Source organism: Bombina bombina, chromosome 9, assembly GCF_027579735.1.
Source record: "Bombina bombina isolate aBomBom1 chromosome 9, aBomBom1.pri, whole genome shotgun sequence".
Classification (NCBI taxonomy): domain Eukaryota; kingdom Metazoa; phylum Chordata; class Amphibia; order Anura; family Bombinatoridae; genus Bombina; species Bombina bombina.
The window spans coordinates 108,423,491-108,441,389 of record NC_069507.1 but is presented as its reverse complement, the minus strand read 5'-3'; the positions used below and the strand labels follow the sequence as shown (position 1 = coordinate 108,441,389).

The 17,899-nt window shown below is 37.0% G+C and overlaps 1 protein-coding gene across 1 annotated transcript in view; it reads left to right on the top strand.

Annotated features, from left to right (window-relative positions):
* Window positions 1-2,651: 2,651 nt before the first annotated feature.
* Window positions 2,652-17,899, top strand: part of PLCE1 (phospholipase C epsilon 1) — a 702,162-nt gene continuing 686,914 nt past the window's right edge. Inside the window, 1 exon segment of the mRNA XM_053692317.1 lies at window positions 2,652-3,944. Coding sequence (XP_053548292.1) covers window positions 2,790-3,944 — 1,155 coding nt within the window. The 5' untranslated portion in view covers window positions 2,652-2,789.

Here is a 17,899-nt window from a genome sequence, read left to right as displayed (position 1 = left end):
GCCTGTGGTATCCCCACCTATTCTGAAAGTGTTTGGCCTTAGGCCCAAGCTATAGATAAGCTGTGTAAACACAGCCAGCAGACGAAATTACACTCTCAGTGGGGTATAGAAGAGATAAGTAATACAATGTTAATTTTCCATTGTGTAAGTATTGGTGATTTTTTTACGGACAGATATAAGATAAAGAAGCATGTACTGTATATGTACACAATGTGATAAAGTAATGAGATCTGATTATACCTACAAGCTCAACCCATTTTATTAGGTTGTGGCTTCAAAACACAAAATCAGCTAATTAATATACACAAATAAGCCTTAAAAAGCAAATTCTCATACATATTATACTCTGCAGTTGGTAAAAAAAAGTAATTGGCAGCACATTAAGGGAAAAACAATTTTACAGTATACTGTCCCTTTCAGTAAGTTTTTAATTCAGTGTTTCATTGCCATTAAATGTTTTCTACATTAAGGTTGATAATTGCTAGATGGATCTGCAAAATCTCTTATAGAAGTGTATGAATTTTTAATAATAACTATTACAAATTAATTATAAAATGTTTTAAAGGGACACTCAAATCAAGATTAAACTTTAGCGATTCAGATAGAGCAGCAATTTTAAACAACTTTCCAATTTACTTCCATTAACAAAATGTGCACAGTCTTTTTATATTTACACTTTTTGAGTTACCACCTCCTACTGAGCATGTGCAAGAATTCATACAATATACGTAAATGCATTTGTAATTGGCTGATGGCTGTCACATGATACAGGAGTGGAAATATACGTAACTGAAATTTATCAGAAAAAAATCTACTACTCATTTGAAGTTCAGACTAAGGGGTAGATTTAACAAGCAGCGGATGCTGCAATCTAACACCGTAGTTTCCGTTTCCGCTGAAACGTAAGTTAAGAAGCAGCGGTCTTAAGAACGCTGCTCCTTAACTCGTCCGCCACCGCTGAGGCAGCGGACAGCAATCAGCCTGATTGGATACGATCGGGTTGATTGACACCCCCTGCTAGCAGGCTATTGGCTGCAAATGTGCAGGGGGCGATATTGCACAAGCATTTCACTAGAAATGCTTGTGCAATGATGCACTGTTGGCATTTATTGATGCGTGGTGGACCTGATCCGCTACATCTACAGCGGATCATGTCTGCTAACACAATGATAATTTGGCCCCTAAGTGCTATTGCATTGTCTTTTTATCATGCATTTGTTGATTATGCAAATCTACTTTGCTGGTCCTTTAAATGGACATTAAACACTTTGAGGTGGTAATATAAAAAATATATTGTATATATAAAAACTTTTTGCAATATACTTTCATTATTTATTTTGTCTCCTTTTCCTGTAGTTTCATTCTGCCAATTGTGTTCTTTTCTCTTCCTGTTAGAAGTGGAAGTGCAGAACACTGTTATATTCCACACAACCATTGGCTGCACACTCTAGTGACCTATTTATAACTGTCCCTAATTGGCCACAGCAGAGAAGGTAACCTAAGTTACAACATGGCAGCTCCCATTGTTTTATAGACACTAAAACTTTACACTTATTTTGTCAATATTTGAACAGCTAACGAAACTTTAAAAAATGAATCTACATGTTATTGTCAGACTAATCTTTTCTTTGAATGCATCATTCTATCTAGCATTTATTTAGTGTTTAATGTCCCTTTAAGCACTGTAACTTTAAACTCGGGAGCCATTGCTAATGAGTATATTTCAAGTTACAAATAAAAAGGAATAATATAAAAAGGAATAATTAGATTATTTTTCACTACTCTATTTAAAAAAGTTCTAAAAACAGAAATAGCTATATTTAAAGAGACCTAAAGGCCCCTATGTTAAGCATTATTTTAAAGAAAATTCGTTTTAACCTTAAAAGTTTTACTTGCCACGTGAAAAAGATTTAACATGGCCCATTCTTAAAGGGACAGTTTTCCTTAAAATGTTCCCCTTTAATTTATTCACAATGATCCGTTTTACCTGCTGGAGTAAATTCAATTGTTAGCTCCTTTTGCCTTTATATCAGCATTTGAAATAACTGCTTTTGCCTGTGGTATCCCTACCTATACTGAAAATTTATATTCTGTGTAAACATAGCCAGCAGAAGACATTGCTAAGTAATAAAATGTTAATTTACTGTTTTTCTCTCTAAGTACAGGGGATTTGATATACAAACAGAAATAACATAAGGAAGCATTTGTGTGTACAGAAAGTGATAACATAAGGAGATCTGATGATAATAGCAATACATTGGAAAGTGCTATTTATTGGACTATTTGGGAATCATAAGACAATAAATTGTATTTAATGTACCATTGCAGTTTAGATATGCATTAGATGATTTATGACAGCAAAAAATAATTATTAAATATTAATAAAATGAAGATTTCTGCAACTAAATTGTGTTGTATTAAAAATTACTATAGTTCATGAAACATATGCATATTTGTGTGTGATTATCTCCCCTTTTTATTTTTACAGACCTGTTATTTTGTGCTCTCTACGGCTGTTTTTAAGTCCCCTGGAATGAAATTGAAAATAACACAACAGTTGTCTGCTATGAGCTAAATTTTCATGTACTGCTGGACGATAGCTTTACATGGTACACTTAGAACTTGTGACAACAAGCTTTATTTATAACTGGACAAAGTGTTTATTTACGCTGGTGACATCAAGGAAATTATTTACAATGCTGATTTTTGTTTAGAAAAAAAATATGACAATTAATATTCTAAATTTGAACTTGGGCTACAAGATACAGAGCTGAAACGCTTATTTCAGTATGACCTCCGAAGATACAGCTGCAGCTATTGTTTTACCACTAATAGAAGGGAAATTGATATCATCTCAGTCAGTGGGGAATGAAAATTGGGAAAATACTTTGGATACTAGTGTTATAAAAAGACACACTACTGGAAGAGAACAAGATAAAGCTAAGAGGGTGCCGTACTTAACCACATGTAAGGAGTACTGCCTTCAGAATGATACAACAAACACATTTTCTTTAACAAACAAAGAAGAAATCAGGGAACCTTGTCGTAACAGTGGCGTCTTGGGAGAAAATAACTGCATATCTCATGCACTTGACTTTTTCAACATTGACTGCAAAATCCTTGAGAAACCTTGCAAACGTTACTTTCATCTGAATCAGTTTTATAGGTCGTACAATACATTAAAAGAAAACAGTATTTATATGGAACCAAGAATTCCTGCTATGCTGACAGAAATTCATTTTAAAATAGATACTCCGAAGGAAAGCAGGGCATTAAATAGTCAGTTAACAGTGAATGATCACTGCACAGATGAGGCCAGTAGCATTCCAGCATTGCATTTAAGCTACTCCACAGAGAAGAGATTATCAAGTGCAATATGTACCACAAATAACAGCTATATTTTTGGCAACAGTTTGCAGACAGTAAGAAAAAAATGTAATGACACTTTAGGAACTTGCGCTTGTGAATTGAATGAGCCCTGTGAAAATTGTAGCTATGTGGATGCACAGTCATTTTGCTGTTGTGAAAAAGTTTGTCATTTTAATGTTAAAACTACAGTAAATTTGGAAAACACACTGGCACTTCCAAGTAATACTTTCCCTTGTATCATGTCTTCTAAGTCATTGCAAAAGCATCCTGAAGAGTCAAGTGAAAGTTGTGACGGAACAGAGAATGAGTTTTCTAAAAGCAAAAAGGATCGTTCAGCTTTACTTGTCAGAAGATTCTGTAAAAACTATAAAGAAGTGAAAAAGTCGGTTTATACTGGAACAAATACAAATATTAAATCTTTACCTTCAGGCTACATTGGAGCTGCAGTTTGTTGTTATGCTCAGAAAAAGCCAGCTTTGCAAACTCTCTGGCTTACTAAGAATTTAATGGTATGTTCTGTATCAATCAGAAGAAAAGCTCTCCTCTACTATTTTGCAACGAGCATAATATGCGAGGTAGGTGTTTTACTTGCAACATTTTCATTTGTGTATTTTGCATACTATGTACATATTTTTTTATCATATCATTCTTATCTACTTCAAGGGTTGACAAATCTTTTTAAAATTTAGTAGCCAGTAAGAATATTAAGGACATATTTTTAGGAGCCAGACAGTTCTATTCATCAATAGATCTTTGGAGAATAACCCAAAAAGTTAGGATCCAGGGGTAAAATTCTAGGAGCCAGTGGCTACCTGAGTTTGTCGACCCCTGATCTACTATCATATTGTGATTTCTCAAAAGAATATGTAGGAGTCTAAACTGAAATGTTTTAATTGAATATATAAAATGACAGTTTATTTTTACATCTGTTTTGTAATTTATTATTTAAAGGGACACTGAACCCAAATTTTTTATTTCATGATTCAGATAGAGCATAAAATTTTAAGCAACTTTCTAATTTATTCCTATTATCAATTTTTCTTCATTCTCTTGCTATCTTTATTTGAAAAAGAAGGCATCTAAGCTTTTTTTTTGGTTCAGGACTATGGACAGCGATTTTTAATTGGTGGATGAATTTATCCACCAATCAGCAAGAACAACCAAGGTTGTTCACCAAAAATGGGCCGGCATCTAAACTTACATTCTTGCATTTCAAATAAAGATACCAAGAGAATGAAGAAAATTTTATAATAGGAGTAAATTAGAAAGTTGCTTAAAATTTCATGCTCTATCTGAATCGCAAAATAAAAAATTTGGGTTCAGTGTCCCTTTAAGTTGTTTTCCAGTGACATATTAACAAAATCATTAATGTTCTTCCCAGGACCTTTTTAATGGGAACAGCACCTGGCTTAATTTTTTTGACTACTGTTAAAATTGGAGCCAATGTTAAGCTAAAATAAGCTAATATTAATATTACAAATTTTTAACGTTTGCACAAATTATCATTAAATACATTTATTTAAATTATGCAATTCTATTGTGCTTTGGATCGTGGAATTTGTTACAATATTACAAAGTATTACACTGCCTCCACCCAGACAACTGGCTGGCAAAAGTTTCTGTGGAGAACACTGGTGTTATTTAGTAAAAATGCTTCTTGTAAAACCGTTTTAGCATATGTGTAAGCACATATGCTATGTGTGACTAGAAGATCAGGATTCAAACACTATGCCTGTTCAGAGAGCTGGCGGGGGTCAGTATTGCTTCAGTGAACACTTAGGGAGGTTACGAGGGGATGGCTAACCGTAACACGCAATCAATAAGGGGTTTATTGCGGCTGTTTGCGCGCGTCAGGTGTAGCGCTCGTATTACAAGTTGAAAGAAAAGGTGATCGCTTGAGCACAATTGAAGTTAACGCGCACATCAGAAATACATTACAAAGTACAGTTACACTCATAGTAACACTATCTAATAAAAATTATTTAAAAAAAATATTGCACAAAACAGTTATCAGTGCTCAAAGATATCAGGTCTCAGGTGTTAGAAAAAACGTCAGGCAAAGGATTTTAACATAGAGATACATATATATACATGTCTAAAGATGTATGTGTATATATAAATGTGTATATATGTGTAAATTTGTATTTCTCCAACATAGGTGTGTCCGGTCCACGGCGTCATCCTTACTTGTGGGATATTCTCTTCCCCAACAGGAAATGGCAAAGAGCCCAGCAAAGCTGGTCACATGATCCCTCCTAGGCTCCGCCTACCCCAGTCATTCTCTTTGCCGTTGTACAGGCAACATCTCCACGGAGATGGCTTAGAGTTTTTTAGTGTTTAACTGTAGTTTTTATTATTCAATCAAAAGATTTACCACAAAATTTGGAAAAAATATATCTGTTGGTGTGAATCTAAAGGATTCCCTTGGGACAAGGTTAAGATTCCTAAGATTCTATCCTTCCTTAATGAAATAGTGCTGGTATGTACTATTTACTCAGAAACAGAAAAGAGATGAAGATTTCTGTTTGTATGAGGAAAATGATTTTAGCAACCGTCACTAAAATCCATGGCTGTTCCACACAGGACTGTTGAGAGCAATTAACTTCAGTTGGGGGAACAGTGAGCAGTCTCTTGCTGCTTGAGGTATGACACATTCTAACAAGACGATGTAATGCTGGAAGCTGTCATTTTCCCTATGGGATCCGGTAAGCCATGTTTATTAAGATCGTAAATAAGGGCTTCACAAGGGCTTATTAAGACTGTAGACTTTTTCTGGGCTAAATCGATTCATTATTAACACATATTTAGCCTTGAGGAATCATTTATTCTGGGTATTTTGATATAATAATATCGGCAGGCACTGTTTTAGACACCTTATTCTTTAGGGGCTTTCCCAAATCATAGGCAGAGCCTCATTTTCGCGCCGGTGTTGCGCACTTGTTTTTGAGAGGCATGACATGCAGTCGCATGTGAGAGGAGCTCTGATACTTAGAAAAGACTTTCTGAAGGCGTCATTTGGTATCGTATTCCCCTTTAGGCTTGGTTGGGTCTCAGCAAAGCAGATACCAGGGACTGTAAAGGGGTTAAAGTTAAAAACGGCTCCGGTTCCGTTATTTTAAGGGTTAAAACTTCCAAATTTGGTGTGCAATACTTTTAATGCTTTAAGACACTATGGTGAAAATTTGGTGAATTTTGAACAATTCCTTCATGTTTTTTCGCAATTGCAGTAATAAAGTGTGTTCAGTTTAAAATTTAAAGTGACAGTAACGGTTTTATTTTAAAACGTTTTTTGTACTTTGTTATCAAGTTTATGCCTGTTTAACATGTCTGAACTACCAGATAGACTGTGTTCTGAATGTGGGGAAGCCAGAATTCCCATTCATTTAAATAAATGTGATTTATGTGACAATGACAATGATGCCCAAGATGATTCCTCAAGTGAGGGGAGTAAGCATGGTACTGCATCATTCCCTCCTTCGTCTACACGAGTCTTGCCCACTCAGGAGGCCCCTAGTACATCTAGCGCGCCAATACTCCTTACTATGCAACAATTAACGGCTGTAATGGATAATTCTGTCAAAAACATTTTAGCCAAAATGAACACTTATCAGCGTAAGCGCGACTGCTCTGTTTTAGATACTGAAGAGCATGACGACGCTGATAATAATGGTTCTGAAGGGCCCCTAACCCAGTCTGATGGGGCCAGGGAGGTTTTTGTCTGAGGGAGAAATTACTGATTCAGGGAACATTTCTCAACAAGCTGAACCTGATGTGATTACGTTTAAATTTAAGTTGGAACATCTCCGCATTCTGCTTAAGGAGGTATTATCCACTCTGGATGATTGTGACAAGTTGGTCATCCCAGAGAAACTATGTAAAATGGACAAGTTCCTAGAGGTCCCGGGGCTCCCAGAAGCTTTTCCTATACCCAAGCGGGTGGCGGACATTGTTAATAAAGAATGGGAGAGGCCCGGTATTCCTTTCGTCCCTCCCCCCATATTTAAAAAATTGTTTCCTATGGTCGACCCCAGAAAGGACTTATGGCAGACAGTCCCCAAGGTCGAGGGAGCGGTTTCCACTTTAAACAAACGCACCACTATACCCATAGAGGATAGTTGTGCTTTCAAAGATCCTATGGATAAAAAATTAGAAGGTTTACTTGAAAAGATGTTTGTTCAGCAGGGTTACCTTCTACAACCAATTTCATGCATTGTCCCTGTAGCTACAGCCGCATGTTTCTGGTTCGATGAGCTGATAAAGGCGGTCGATAGTGATTCTCCTCCTTATGAGGAGATTATGGACAGAATCAATGCTCTCAAATTGGCTAATTCTTTCACCCTAGACGCCACTTTGCAATTGGCTAGGTTAGCGGCTAAGAATTCTGGGTTTGCTATTGTGGCGCGCAGAGCGCTTTGGTTGAAATCTTGGTCAGCTGATGCGTCTTCCAAGAACAAGCTACTTAACATTCCTTTCAAGGGGAAAACGCTGTTTGGCCCTGACTTGAAAGAGATTATCTCTGATATCACTGGGGGTAAGGGCCACGCCCTTCCTCAGGATCGGCCTTTCAAGGCAAAAAATAAACCTAATTTTCGTCCCTTTCGTAGAAATGGACCAGCCCAAAGTGCTACGTCCTCTAAGCAAGAGGGTAATACTTCTCAAGCCAAGCCAGCTTGGAGACCAATGCAAGGCTGGAACAAGGGAAAGCAGGCCAAGAAACCTGCCACTGCTACCAAGACAGCATGAAATGTTGGCCCCCGATCCGGGACCGGATCTGGTGGGGGGCAGACTCTCTCTCTTCGCTCAGGCTTGGGCAAGAGATGTTCTGGATCCTTGGGCGCTAGAAATAGTCCCCCAAGGTTATCTTCTGGAATTCAAGGGGCTTCCCCCAAGGGGGAGGTTCCACAGGTCTCAGTTGTCTTCAGACCACATAAAAAGACAGGCATTCTTACATTGTGTAGAAGACCTGTTAAAAATGGGAGTGATTCATCCTGTTCCATTAAGAGAACAAGGGATGGGGTTCTACTCCAATCTGTTCATAGTTCCCAAAAAAGAGGGAACGTTCAGACCAATCTTAGATCTCAAGATCTTAAACAAGTTTCTCAAGGTTCCATCGTTCAAGATAGAAACCATTCGAACTATTCTTCCTTCCATCCAGGAAGGTCAATTCATGACCACAGTGGATTTAAAGGATGCGTATCTACATATTCCTATCCACAAGGAACATCATCGGTTCCTAAGGTTCGCATTCCTGGACAAGCATTACCAGTTCGTGGCGCTTCCTTTCGGATTAGCCACTGCTCCAAGGATTTTCACAAAGGTACTAGGGTCCCTTCTAGCTGTGCTAAGACCAAGGGGCATTGCTGTAGTACCTTACTTGGACGACATTCTGATTCAAGCGTCGTCCCTTCCTCAAGCAAAGGCTCACACGGACATTGTCCTGGCCTTTCTCAGATCTCACGGATGGAAAGTGAACGTGGAAAAGAGTTCTCTATCTCCGTCAACAAGGGTTCCCTTCTTGGGAACAATAATAGACTCCTTAGAAATGAGGATTTTTCTGACAGAGGCCAGAAAAACAAAACTTCTAGACTCTTGTCGGATACTCATTCCGTTCCTCTTCCTTCCATAGCGCAGTGCATGGAAGTGATCGGTTTGATGGTAGCGGCAATGGACATAGTTCCTTTTGCGCGCATTCATCTAAGACCATTACAACTGTGCATGCTCAGTCAGTGGAATGGGGACTATACAGACTTGTCTCCGAAGATACAAGTAAATCAGAGGACCAGAGACTCACTCCGTTGGTGGCTGTCCCTGGACAACCTGTCACAAGGGATGACATTCCGCAGACCGGAGTGGGTCATCGTCACGACCGACGCCAGTCTGATGGGCTGGGGCGCGGTCTGGGGATCCCTGAAAGCTCAGGGTCTTTGGTCTCGGGAAGAATCTCTTCTACCGATAAATATTCTGGAACTGAGAGCGATATTCAATGCTCTCAAGGCTTGGCCTCAGCTAGCGAGGGCCAAGTTCATACGGTTTCAATCAGACAACATGACAACTGTTGCGTACATCAACCATCAGGGGGGAACAAGGAGTTCCCTAGCGATGGAAGAAGTGACCAAAATCATTCTATGGGCGGAGTCTCACTCCTGCCACCTGTCTGCTATCCACATCCCAGGAGTGGAAAATTGGGAAGCGGATTTTCTGAGTCGTCAGACATTGCATCCGGGGGAGTGGGAACTCCATCCGGAAATCTTTGCCCAAGTCACTCAGCTGTGGGGCATTCCAGACATGGATCTGATGGCCTCTCGTCAGAACTTCAAAGTTCCTTGCTACGGGTCCAGATCCATGGATCCCAAGGCGGCTCTAGTGGATGCACTAGTAGCACCTTGGACCTTCAAACTAGCTTATGTGTTCCCGCCGTTTCCTCTCATCCCCAGGCTGGTAGCCAGGATCAATCAGGAGAGGGCGTCGGTGATCTTGATAGCTCCTGCGTGGCCACGCAGGACTTGGTATGCAGATCTGGTGAATATGTCATCGGCTCCACCTTGGAAGCTACCTTTGAGACGAGACCTTCTTGTTCAGGGTCCGTTCGAACATCCGAATCTGGTTTCACTCCAGCTGACTGCTTGGAGATTGAACGCTTGATCTTATCGAAGCGAGGGTTCTCAGATTCTGTTATCGATACTCTTGTTCAGGCCAGAAAGCCTGTAACTAGAAATTTTACAAGTTTGATACTTTTGCTTCTTCTGAGGCTATTTTTGGGAGAAAGGTTTTGCAAGCCGTGGTGCCTTCCATTTAGGTGACCTGATTTGCTCCCTCCCTTCATCCGTGTCCTAAAGCTTTGGTATTGGTTCCCACAAGTAATTATGACGCCGTGGACCGGACACACCTATGTTGGAGAAAACAGAATTTATGTTTACCTGATAAATTACTTTCTCCAACGGTGTGTCCGGTCCACGGCCCGCCCTGGTTTTTTTAATCAGGTCTGATAATTTATTTTCTTTAACTACAGTCACCACGGTACCATATGGTTTCTCCTATGCAAATATTCCTCCTTAACGTCGGTCGAATGACTGGGGTAGGCGGAGCCTAGGAGGGATCATGTGACCAGCTTTGCTGGGCTCTTTGCCATTTCCTGTTGGGGAAGAGAATATCCCACAAGTAAGGATGACGCCGTGGACCGGACACACCGTTGGAGAAAGTAATTTATCAGGTAAACATAAATTCTGTTTTATATGTGAATATATGTATTTATATGTGTATATATGTATTTACAGACACATATACGCATATAAACACATATATATATACATATATAGGGGTCCATTTATCAAGCTCCGGATAGAACTTGAGGGCCCGTGTTTCTGGCGAGACTGCAGGCTCGTCAGAAACAGAAATTATGAAGCAGCAGTCTAAAGACCGCTGCTCCATAACCCTGTCCGCCTGCTCTGAGCAGGTGGACAGACATCGCCAAAAATCACATTGACACCTCATCTGCAGGGGGCGGCGTTGCACCAGCAGCTGACAAGAGCTGCTGGTGCAATGCTGATTACAGAGAGCGTATTGCTCTCTGCATTCAGCGAGGTCTGTCGGCCCGGTTAAATAGGCCTCATAGGCACATATATAAGTGCATTGGAGCCCTTTGCAGTTAAGTAGATGAAACATGTAAAATCATATTTATGCAATAATCATATTTATTAAATTGTTATACTGTGTATTTACTGTAAATATTTCACATCCTAATGTTCTGCACATAGGAGAATATGTTGTAAGTATTTTTAAACATATAGTAATAGTCCTATATATATCTTTATATATCTATACCTATATATACTCGTTTGTGTGTGTGTGTGTGTGGCCCGAAAACGTTAATATATATCTGTTTTTTGCACAGTAAAATCTGCTATTTAAAATTACCGGAGAGTGCTTTCCTTTGAGGGATATCTGTGTGTGTGTGTATATGTGTTTTATATATATATATATATATATATATATATATATATATATATATATATATATATATATATATATATATATATATATATATATATATATATATATATATATATATATATATATATATATATATATATATAAATCAATGTAAATATTTGCATAGGAAATTAGTACATCTAGGCAAGTATCCCCGCTTGCTTTTCCCCAGAAATTCTTAATATACAATGTTTCCAATGCACAAGAGAATTGTGGGTAAGATATGCAAATTAGATATGCAAATTCTCAGTTTTTTTGCAATGCAGCAACCAGAAATCTATCTCCTACTGATGAGTTCCAAAAAGAATGAAACAGGCTTGTCTAGTGAGTGATTTCTGGTTTGCTGTCATAATCCTGTTTAAAAGGATCGCTGTGTCAAAACAGTATTTTTGAAGCAAAAAAACTGAGAATTTGCATATCTAATTTGCATATCTTACCCACAATTCTCTTGTGCATTGGAAACATTGTATATTAAGAATTTCTTGGGAAAAGCAAGCGGGGATACTTGCCTAGATGTACTAATTTCCTATGCAAATATTTACATTGATTTAATTTTGAGACATGGAGGATTTTAATTTCAGTTTTTTATCTCCCCCCATAATTTTAATGAATTTTGGTTTAACCATGAAAATAGCTTTACCAATGCAGCAACCAGAAATCTATCTCCTACTGATGAGTTCCAAAAAGAACGAAACAGGCTTGTCTAGTGAGTGATTTCTGGTTTGCTGTCATAATCCTGTTTAAAAGGATCGCTGTGTCAAAACAGTATTTTTGAAGCAAAAAAACTGAGAATTTGCATAGCTAATTTGCATATCTTACCCACAATTCTCTTGTGCATTGGAAACCTTGTATATTAAGAATTTCTGGGGAAAAGCAAGTGGGGATACTTGCCTAGATGTACTAATTTCTTATGCAAATATTTACATTGATTTAATTTTGAGACATGGAGGATTTTAATTTTTTAATTTCAGTTTTTTATCTCCCCCCATAATTTTAATGAATTATATATATATATATATATATATATATATATATATATATATATATATATATATATAGATAGATATATATTGTCTAAAGCAAAAAAACATACATGTTTGGCGAATCCTCCGCTTTTTTGTATCTAGATATATATTGTACCAAAAAAAATCATATATATATATATATATATATATATATATATATATATATATATATATATATATATATATATATATAAAGAGAGCAATAGGTCCAGCACAAACAACAGTTCAGAGTTAGTTAGCAAAGTGCACGGTAGCCAGAGGGTCCTGCTCACCTCTCATATATAAGTCCAAAAGGAAAAAAGTGAATGGCTCCAGCACTGTTTCTTTAAAAGTGAAAAAACCTTTATTAAGGTGACAAAATTAACAGACCGCAACGTTTCAGGTAACGCAGACCCTTAATCATGCTATGGATTGCTCTGCAGCACAGCTTTAAATAGGCCAGATGGCTTAATTACAAACATATTAACTCCATATTGGCTAAACTTTTTGACCATTGATAGAGATTACTACTGCCATCTATTGGGCCAATTCATGAATTACACATGTAGAAAAACTGATTTTTTTTTAAGTCTAAACAAAAATGTTAAATACATAGGTAAAGTTAAACACATGAGCAGTGATGCAAAGTTTAATCATGACATCCAAAATTAAAAATGCATATATATATGAAGAAAGATAAAATTTATAAAAACAAATGGAGATCATAATCTCTATTCAAATCTACTGGATGTAGAGTTTTAAGTTGTTGAATCCACCATACCTCTCTCTTTTTGAGTTCAAGTTCCCTATTCCCTCCTCTCCTAAGTTTAGGGATATGGTCTATTATTTGGTACCTGAGTTGGCTGACAGTGTGTCCCATTTCAAGAAAATGGGAAGAAACTGGAAGGGTTTTATCTTCGCATCTAATTGAAGATTTGTGCCCACTAATCCTATCCCTAATGGGGCGTGTAGTTTCCCCTACATAGCCCCTCCCACACGGGCATTTTAATAGGTAGACTACAAAGTCTGTGTCACAGGTATAGTACCCATTAATTTCCCAAATTTTTTGGTCATTGGTTTGTGCTATGTGTTTACCTTTTATCATAGCATTACATTGTGCACAATGAAGACGGGTATGAGCCCTTTTTGGGGGTAGTAAGATAGGTAATCCTACTGGTGTTTGTACTGCCAATGTCAGCCTTAACTAAGGTGTCTCTAATATTTTTGACTCGTCTGTATGAGTGTATGGGGGGGCTTGAAATTCAGATATATGAGGGTTAAACTTACCCAAAAGATACCAGTGTTTTTTAATGATATTAGCAATATGATCACTATGTGTATTAAATTCTGAAGAAAAAAATATACGTTTATTGTTCTTCTTTGGTTTAACACTTTTCTCATGTAGAGCTTCATTTTTACAATTAGTGATCATAGATGGGGGATATCCTCTCTCTTTAAATTTGTTAGCCATTTCCTCAAGTCTAATTTCTTGCATATCCTTGTCCTGTACATTTCTAATAGTTCTTATAAATTGACTTTTTGGAATGGAAGAAAAAACTCTCTTAGGGTGGTAACTATTATATTGTAGCAATGTATTACGATCAGTTGGCTTAACATAAAGATCTGTTTTAAGAACTGAATCTTTTTTGTATATGATCGTATCAAGGTAATTTATAGAGGTATCAGAAAAATTTAAAGTAAATCTCAAACTCTCAGTGCACTTATTAAGCTCATCAACAAAGTCTATTAGGGATGAAATAGGGCCCCTCCATACGCCAAAGACATCATCTATATAGCGAAGCCATAGCCTACATTTAGTTTTAAAGTCTTGGTTGGTATAGACATTTTTCTCCTCAAATTGGCTAACAAAGATGTTGGCGTATGAAGGGGCCACATTCGAACCCATCGCGGTTCCACGTTTTTGTAAATAGAATGTGTCCTGAAAAAGAAAATAATTGAGATATAACAATATATTGAGTAGATCCTCAATAAAATTACTTTGTTGCAAAGAGAAGTTAGTTTCTTGTTTAATAGATTCAAGGGTAGCCTGAATGCCTGCTTCATGGGGGATACATGTGTAAAGGCTCACAACATCTAATGAGAAAAGGATATCGTTATCCACATCAGAAATATTAGAAAGTTTTTTCAACAAATCGCCTGTATCTTTAAGAAAAGAGGTTTGTTTGGATGCAATAGGATTGAGAATCTTATCTATAAAAATAGCGATATGTGAAAATATAGAATCTGTACTGGCGACGATAGGTCTGCCAGGGCATTGTAATTTTTATGAAGTTTAGGTAGTGTATAGAACACAGGAGTAATAGGATCAGTTTTTATGAGGAATTTTGCAAGATCTTTTGAAATTATATTATTTTTTAGAGCTGTGTCTATTGTTTTAATTTCCTTCTTAACCTCCAATAAAGGGTCTCCCTCTAAAATCTGGTAGATACCACCATCAGATAACTGACCTAAAATTTCTTGTACATAAAACTCAGTATCTAATACAACAACCGCCCCACCCTTATCTGCATTTTTAATGGTGATGTTTTTATTTTTTGCAAGATTTTTTAATGCCTGCCTTTCTCCATAAGAAATATTACCTTTTTGTTTAAACTTTTTCTGTGATAGTAAATTCTTCACATCATTTTGAACAAACTTAATAAATGTTTCAACACCTGGGTTAGTTGAACTGGGGACAAAGGTAGACTTATTCTTAAGTTTTAAAGACTTTAGATTAAACATGGCATTATCACTATCAATAGATGTATCACAAACCATACCATCATTTTCATTGCCAAAGTGTGCCTTTAATTTTAAAGTGCGAAAAAATCTATATAAATCTTTTTCAACAGTAAATTCATTTACATGACTTGTAGGACAAAATGATAACCCCTTGCCTAACACAGAATATTCATCTTTAGATAAAGCATATTTAGAAATGTTCACAACAATATTACTATTATGAACTTCATTAGGCATATCAGGATTACCCTTCTCCTGTTGGATCAGTCCAGCCAGGGTGTATATAGACAGTTCAAAGGGATTTTGATCAGGGAGGTTTTTTTGGTACCTTAAATTTAGTGAGTCACTTTTTTCTTTCCCCTTTGCGGCTGTTTGTTCCTCACGCTGCTCCGCTGTGAGCGGGTGTCTCCACTGGGACCGGTGTTTCTTTCCTCCCCTCCGGTATCGTTTTCTGTACCGGAGCTGAAAAAATCTTCAGAGGAACTGGAAGGTGAGTTGCCCATTGCGGTTGTTTTCAGAGCGTGTCTCGCTCCTCTCCATACACCTCCGCCTCTGCCTTGTCGCTTCCACATGACGTCACGGCCGCGGCTATCATGTGACCACCTGTATACACGATCTTGCTGGTAATCTTCTTCGTCTCTTGTAAACTTCTGTCTTTTAATTTCTTTAAGTTCCTTTTGGTAATCATCCAACAGTTTGTTCACCTCTTTTAAGTTCCTTTTGGTAATCATCCAACAGTTTGTTCACCTCTGCTTTGATATTTTGTAATTCTTCCATGGAGAAATGGATATTCAATGCTTGTTCGCATTCTGTAACCAACACTTTTTGTTTGTCCATTTCTTCCTGGAGGCATTCAACTGTCCACACAATGTCGAAAGAACATTTATTTAAAATGCACTCAAATCTTTTGCGATACTTTTCATTATTGGCCATAATGGTAGGTCTTAGCTTGATTCTCAGGCCTCTTGGAATCCGCCTTACCCTGTAGTATTCAGCCAAAGTGGTACTGTGTAGCTCATAGGATAACAATTTTTTTGCGTGCTTTTTCCCAATTCTTTGACATTTTGATGTTTGCTGTGTCTCTAAGAAATTCTCTTGAACCTCTTGCAAGAGCTGTTATCCTAGAGGCATCTACATCCGAGTATGAAAAAACATCCAAACCTTCATTTTGCACCTCCATCAAGTGTGTATTGTGCTCGAGACCTCCACAGGAAGGTAACATACAAAGAGAGCAATAGGTCCAGCACAAACAACAGTTCAGAGTTAGTTAGCAAAGTGCACGGTAGCCAGAGGGTCCTGCTCACCTCTCATATATAAGTCCAAAAGGAAAAAAGTGAATGACTCCAGCACGGTTTCTTTAAAAGTGAAAAAACCTTTATTAAGGTGACAAAATGAACAGACAGCAATGTTTCGGGTAACGCAGTAGTAATCTCTATCAATGGTCAAAAAAAGTTTAGCCAATATGGAGAGCAATCCATAGCATGATTAAGGGTCTGCGTTACCCGAAACGTTGCTGTCTGTTCATTTTGTCACCTTAATAAAGGTTTTTTTCACTTTTAAAGAAACCGTGCTGGAGTAATTCACTTTTTTCCTTTTGGACATATATATATATATATATATATATATATATATATATATATATATATATATATATATATATATATATATAAAATATGTATGTGATTGTGTATATATGTGTGTGTGTGTATGTGTATGTATTTATAAATAAATAGAACATATTCTGCTATGTAAAGAGCATTGGAATGTGAAATATTTACAGTAGATACACAGTATAACACTTTATATTCATATTTTAATGTCAGGTTTGCACACTTAAAAATATGCAATGAGGTTTGATCGTGAGTAGGGTGTTGGGTTTTTTCCCACTTTTTTTGGTCCATTGACTTTTATTGGGGAAATACAGTAATGCACGCGTGATATCCTAACTATGCTTTTTGCGTGCATTGGGTTAGCGCACAAGCGAAAATGTTTTACTTTCAACTTGTTGTTTGAGCGCTACATGCAGCACGCAAAAACATTACTTCTAGCAAAGTTAAATACCGCTCCACTTGTAATCTGGCTCTTAATTTGTGTCATACAGGTGTGGTATTTGAATGCTTGTGCACAGAGTACTTACAGCATATTTGTGTATACCACTGAAAACAGCATTTTTGGGAATGGAAGTATATTGCAAAAATTCTTTTTTTAAAAATGTAATGCTCATTTTAATTTTGATCTTTCTTATCCTTCGAACATTTTAACATAGGCAGTTTTTAGCTTCCATGTCTGTTTGAATTAGTTATGCCACCTATGTTACATACGCAATCAATATGGAAAGTCTGTGTATTTTACATTTAGATAAAGGAATAATACAAAAACCTGTAACAAACAAAAGTTTTTGGAGGCTTTTCAGACCAATACAGAAGCAAAAATAAAAAGTTGATTTCACGCACTAATTGATTTAAGGGTACTGTGTACTTTCAAGTGTGCTTGATTAAAAAAAAAAATCAAAATACTGAATACTATATATTTTGTGTGTGCATCAATGTTGCAGCAAGGATAGCATTAGGCTACAATGTCACGAAAGAAAATGTAAATATTTGTGGCATTGTAAACCACATTTTAGATTTGCAATGTTAGGGGCAATGAGATCTTGTAACATATTCTTACATAGTTTGTTAAAAAATCATGAATGAAAGTCCTATTCATTTTAAACAAAGTTAGATGTAAATCCAGTTTTCGCCGCAATTAAAGTTTATTTTTTTCTACGGACAATTCAACCCGTTTTTTTTAAT